The 6,786-nt window shown below is 33.4% G+C and overlaps 1 protein-coding gene across 1 annotated transcript; it reads right to left on the bottom strand.

Annotated features, from left to right (window-relative positions):
- Positions 1-1,129: 1,129 nt before the first annotated feature.
- TRIADDRAFT_50950 (uncharacterized protein) lies at positions 1,130-6,280 on the bottom strand (the record flags this gene model as incomplete). Its single annotated transcript, XM_002116795.1, has 13 exons — positions 1,130-1,160; positions 2,764-2,765; positions 3,214-3,264; positions 3,364-3,531; positions 3,628-3,734; positions 3,831-4,062; positions 4,264-4,376; positions 4,480-4,604; positions 4,703-4,941; positions 5,036-5,168; positions 5,368-5,656; positions 5,785-5,919; positions 6,121-6,280. The coding sequence occupies 13 exons, from the start codon at positions 6,278-6,280 to the stop codon at positions 1,130-1,132; spliced, it is 1,785 nt and encodes a 594-aa protein (XP_002116831.1).
- Between the last annotated feature and the right edge of the window lie 506 nt (positions 6,281-6,786).

Here is a 6,786-nt window from a genome sequence, read left to right as displayed (position 1 = left end):
AAAATATCCAGGGTTTATCATTATACTAAAATTAATAATTTTACACCTACAGAATGCGAAAATAGTATGTAAATAGCCCAAGCAATTAATTTAAAGTTAACTTTTGTAAACTGGAATATTAAGATCATTATTTTTAACAACAATTATTTTAGGAAAAATTATATGAGTAAAAGTGACTCCAGTTCAACATCTGAACTAAAGTATTTTCGCTACAAGAGTAGTGATTAGAGCCAGTTATTAACCATTTGGCAGAGATTAAGTCTTACAATTTGGTTAAAATGTAAGAATTATCTATCGTGCAATGAATTTATGGTTGCTATCATGACTCATCATTACTACGAAAGCAATAATAGTTAAGCAGCAGAGTCATACCACAAAGTTAATATTTTACGCATCTTTTTTAAAAGTTGGATAGTTGCATGCTGTAACATGAAATTTCATTGAATTTATAGCAGAATAAAAGCAAAATTTATTAATCAGAAACGGTATTAAAGCCTAAAAATATAGCAGGATTTAATCTATCTTGCTCTAAATTCTCCTATTTACATTAGATAGCCACGGTAAAAATAAAATTAACGTTCTAAACTTTGCTTTCATTTCCGGATACCTGTGTAGCCTCCGCGCGATAGCTGAAAGGCTATTACAATAAATCATAATTCCCATAATATCATCAATTAGATATTATAATTTTCATTGTAATCTTTAATTACCAGTACTATTAACGAGCAACAACTGCATAAAGCATTACTACTGAATTATTGACCGAAAGTATCCAAATAAAACTTTCTCATAAATAAGAAAAAAATCCGAAATTGTGAGTTGCTATCGATCACGACACTTTAGTCTATACTATTGAAGTATCATCTTTAAATACATTAAATTACTTTCATATTATAATTATAGAATACTTTCAGTTTACAATACAATAAGAAGCAGCTGATGTATCAATTGCATGATTAGACAATTCTGGACAAGTATCATACCAACATTCATTCACTCTAAACTTAGTGACTAGAATTATCCAATCGTACAAGTGCTTTGGCTACTATTCACTACCAGACGGCGTCTTTTATGCACAGGCTAATTATCTAATTCTCCGTATGCTAAATTAATATATCGCACTTGATCATCAAGCAGAATTATTAAAAATTGAAGTTAGCCTAGAATGATAATGCATATGCGTATTTTATTAATTATTATTAATTACTGGTAGACCCATCGCTCGTTATACTTCGCATGCAATACTGCACATGTACAATTTTCCAGACTGAGCATATAACTTTATATACACATAACGAATCGCCTGTAATTTATAACTTTATGAATGAATTAAACCAAATTAAATTTTCAATCTTACTTTCGTGTAGTCTTAACTTAACAGACAAAGTATTGTAAATATAGACAATTATTGTACATGTCGCTTTAACTAGGGACTGATAAATAGTTAGCCTTCGCATTTTGGCCGACGAAAGTCGTTGACAGTCACTCTCTCTTTTAGCACTGTTGTTTAGTAGTCTCTGCTTTATCAAGGGCGCGAGCGTTAAAGAATATCAGCATTAAGGCTACATTGCTAAATGGAAATGATCGACTAGGATAAAACATCGTGCAGCTTTCACTTAACGTATTGTATATAGTGCAGTACTTTAAATGTTACCGAATATAATATAGGACTAAATTTCATATTAGCTAATATATTTTAATATCAAGGAGTTTTGGACCTCTTAACTCTATTACAACTATTAACTTAAAATAGCATTACATTCCGTGGAAATTTTTCACTGGTTTCGCTAGTTTCAATTATAACACTTGCTATATTTCATCTCTATATCTCTAGAAGGATTCATACATTTAATACAGTATCGGGTATCACAACTGAACGCTATATTTAATTATAAACTAATTTATAGCGGTACTAAATGAAATTTTGACTTAGAGTGGTTGTAGACTCGTTTTATAGCATATTACATAATGCCCAATAACGTCTGTAGTACTCTTGAAAACTAAAGCATCATTCAGATTTGTATTATAACGCCCAAGTAAAAATATTACGTGGCTTTCATATTTTCCGAAATAAATTACACTATATATAGCACACACTTTGGCTGTGGCGTAAATTTGCAACTGTAATATCTTATCGCTCAGAACTGCTGCTATATCACGTAATCACAACCATAACATATATTGCAAAGTACATGTCACATGGTATGTATCACATAAGGCTTTTTAAATTGCACTACTATGAATTACTAGTCATTTATTGTTATGAAAGTGATAAAAAATGTGATTCGACATTTCACCGTATGCATTAGCTAATTGCAATTACCTACAGGCAAGTTTACTTATCCCGTAGCGTTAAATAAGAGCTGCTTTACAATTCCGTCAATAGTTTAAGTCACAGCATAATCAAGCAACTAAAACAAACAACTGCTTCCATATTAATAATCAACCTTTATTGTTGAAAAATAGTCATTTCGATGAAATTTTAAGTTAGCCATCCTCTAACATAGTGATTACTATAATTTTACAGCAGCGTATGAACCAAAAGCAATACTTTAACTTAATTAGCACTTCATAAATCAAGAATGTTGCAATATTTCTCTCAAAATACGACAACATTATTAGCCATTAGGTAGATCGTTGCCAAAGAAGGAAGTATTTCCACTAACAAATAGCTCTTAAATTGAAGCCAGGGGTAAACCGCTTTAAAATAGAACTTTGGCTCATTACTAACTATACAAATAACAGGTGTCGTGTCAACCACACCGCTTTTGAAGTAAAAGTATTTTGTATCATCCGGTAAACTCCTCATCTCTTTGATAAGTGTTATTCACGGTTATACGTTGGGGTATGTGAAGTGTTAATTTCATATTTTTATATTAACGTTACTGAAAACGAATATGGCATTTACAAAATCATCAAGAATAGATTCCACCATATCAAGTAAAATAGTTTTAATTAATTTTAATGGGATGCTAAATGGGGTATATTCAAAATTAAACATTTTGCTTATATATTGTTGAGTAATATCATTTACGGTTGTAAGAGATAATTCTTAAATACATGCCATAAATTACAGCAATCGATGAGCATTCAAAAAATTCGGTAGCTGATAACTAACTGAACAAATCAAATAGACAACCAATTGAAATATTACACATTTTGCTCTGCCAAAGTAACGTTTTCCTTTCTGATCTTGTGTTCTAAGTAGCTCACTTGCAAATCACCAAACTTATCATCTCTTGGTGTTGTTAATTCTCTAAATCGCTGTCAGTAGAAGATAACCATTTTAGTTTGCGAAATCATTTTTTGTACATTACGATACAGGAGGTCAGAATAATTGTAGATTGTTTAGCTATATCTTACATCGCTCCAAGAGCCATTTGCGGTAAATAATTTAAAGATTGCAATTCCAGGGATGAATACCATGGAACAGCACGCAGTAAACCATCCAACACCATCTGCCCAAGCAGGCATAGGTTTTCCACCGTATGAAGATGGAGTATATCCAACAATCTTGAAGACAGTTACGAACTAAATATCCAAAATGAACAGAGAATTAACATCAAAATTTGAGCAGATACAATCCATTTGCGTTATAATCGTATTTAAAACGATTAAACAACCTACCAAAAGAGTGCCAAGTGAAATAAACTTCCAACACAAGATCCACCAGTAATACAAAAATGGTTTATAACCAATCATTTTTTCGATGTCTTTGGCAAGCCTAAATGCGCCTATATATGCATTAATTCAAATTCAAAATGTTACTAAGACAGTTTTCACAGTAATCAGTTCCAACAGTTTGGTTACAGTATAATTCACAATCTTACCATATCCCCAACCAACAGCAATACATTCGAAGATGCACAAAATCAATAACGAGATTCCGGCAACGTGGTCGTCCAACAATTGTACTACGTAAGCGCCAGCTTGTGTTGCGCAAGGAAGGCCTAATAGATACATAAGGCAACAGCCAATCATACTGATAATCCACTTTCTTGACCTTAATACAGCTGGATACTCATCAACGGCAGCAGTAATAATAGTTTCCATGAAGGCGAACTTTAAAATTAAAAGAAAAAAATTTCACTTAGTCATAGTTAAAAGTCAGATCAGCCAATAATCATCTATAACAATTCCAGTAATATAAAATAGACCTCAATTTAGACAAAGCCATCGATGTTAGCATAGTAATACTCTGCATATCTAAGTTACATATCCAGCAGTAAGTCGACAACACGCTACTACTAAATACTATCCTACCTGACTATCCATTCCAAGGGTTATCAACATAAAGAAAAATATAATTGACCATAATTGCGATACAGGCATCTGAGCTACAGCGGCAGGATAAACAATAAACGCGAGACTAACACCTATACAACGAGACAAAAAAATTGATGGTAGGCAAATCAAAAACTGATACAGATTTCTAAAATGCTACAATTTAACTAGTCAAAGAGTTAATTATTCCCTTACCTTGATCTGCAACTGCTTCAACTGGTCTACCAGAAGCATAGGCCATGAAACCAACAACTGAAAAGATTACAAAACCAGCAAAGAAACTGGTGCCACAGTTGATCAATGATACTGTTAAAGAATCCCTAAAGCAGTACGTGTAATAAGTTAACGATTTGTCTTAAGCACGTCACAAAAATGATTTAGTATAATTTTACGATATACCGTGTATGTAAAACATTACCTAAAACAGTTGTTATAAAACTGGTTATAGCTGGCCATAGTAATCAAACCTCCAAAACCTACACTAAGCGAAAAGAAAATTTGTGTAGTCGCAGATGCCCACACGTTCGCATCCCCAAGTTTCTCCCATCTAGGAGTTAGATAAAACAGAATTCCATCTAAATGGCCTGGAAGAGTTACTCCACGGATTAATAAAATTACAAGCACGACGTAAGGAAAGGTGGCCGAGAAATATACGACCTATTTCATTCCCAAAAGAACACGGTTAATTAGGAAACTGAGATATTAATTAAGATGATTCTGCATCAACATGCATTATTAATATTGCATATACCTTTCCAGATGATTTAATACCCTTGAAAATACAGAAATAAATTACAATCCAAGCCAACAATAAACACAAAGCTAAATGCCATCGAACTTCACCAGGTTGACCAATTCCAGAGCTAATTTTTAATACCTCACGACTAAAATCAAAAATTATTCCCTTTTAGAAATTTTGAAATACAGGTTTGGTATCCAACTGTCGCCACTTAGAATTGTAATACTACTGGCAATTTCACTAAATGTAGTAACCTACGATCGCATTCTCTTATATCAACAATTAAGTAGTACTACATCGTTCAAGAATTCATATTTTCAATTATTGATTATCCAGCAACTTACTTCCAATATTCTTCACTAGGTGTAGTTACAGGTGCATTAATCGGGAGGCAAGGAGCTTTAGTAGCGTTAATTGCTCTAGTAATCATAGTGGTAGGGGCCGCGGTTGCATTAGCTGCAGGGCATCGTACTACACTCACACGGCAGGTTGCGGTATTCCATGTATGATTGCAACTTGCCCAAGGTAATGGATCTTGCATAGATGCAAACATAAAGTAGTAGCACCAAGCAATGATGATGTTGTAGTAAATACCAACACCGAAAGAGCACACCAGCATAGCATAACCAACGCCTGTTCAGTATATAAAATCGACGAAACAGTTCATCACTTTTTAAACATGCAGTAACATAAATTATCCGAGTCTGCAATTGTAGATCGTTGCCAAACATTTGTAAAATAACCATTTAATGATAACGCACCTTTCAGTAAAGGAAACAGATTTTCCCATACTTTAAGAGGTCCCTCTTGCGTATATTGGCCAATTGCAAGTTCCATAAAGAAAATAGGTATTCCGACAAGGATTAACATGGTACAATACGGAATAAGGAAAGCTCCTACATCGTATAATCAAATGATAGGAATTGTGAATCTCGAACCCAAAGCAATTTACGTCGAAGGAGCTGATAAAACTATATCTAGGTATATTTCTACCACGAATTAAACTCATACATGTATAATGTTTGATACAACACTATGATATACCATTAAACTCTAAACAGTTTACGTAAGAAAATAATGTAGCTTTTATTATTTACCTCCTCCGCTAGCAGCACATAGGTATGGAAATCGCCATACATTACCAAGACCTACAGCATAACCAATGCAAGACAGCATAAAGTCCATTTTGTGTCCCCAGTGGCCACGTTCCGTCTCCTCTTCTCCATTTTCCTCGATATACTTTTTTTTTTCCGACATGGTATTCGTAAATTAATTGATGTATAAAGAATTGTAATCTAAAAAGCTATAATAAACCTATATTTTAAAAATAGTGTAATGATGAAACCGGTAAGTGAATTGCTCGTAGGCTACAAAGCGCTATCATACGCAAGCGTACTGTGTTGTGTAGGATATTGCTGACACAACTTCCCAGTCAAATTTTAAAATAAAAAGCCAGTGTCCGCTAAACTCAATATACTACATGGCATTGGAAATAGCCACCTGAAACTGTCAATATTCCAAAATCAAAACAAACCGAGCATAAATTGTAACTCAGCATCACACCAGATGACCGAAACTATTAATCTAATATGCACAACGAACAGCTTCACGATTACAAATGAATGTCCAAGCTTAAAACGACTAATAATAACACTACAATTTAATCAAACATACTATTTTTACAATTGTAGTTCACAATGCGCTATAATGTAATAGTAATGTTGTATTCGAAGGTCCAATTCTTAACAATGCTTGTGAGTGAC

The sequence above is a fragment of the Trichoplax adhaerens genome, genomic scaffold (genome assembly GCF_000150275.1).
Source record: "Trichoplax adhaerens TRIADscaffold_18 genomic scaffold, whole genome shotgun sequence".
NCBI classification, from domain to species: domain Eukaryota; kingdom Metazoa; phylum Placozoa; class Uniplacotomia; order Trichoplacea; family Trichoplacidae; genus Trichoplax; species Trichoplax adhaerens.
Note: the sequence above shows the minus strand (reverse complement) of the source record. Positions and strands in the feature narration are given on the sequence as shown.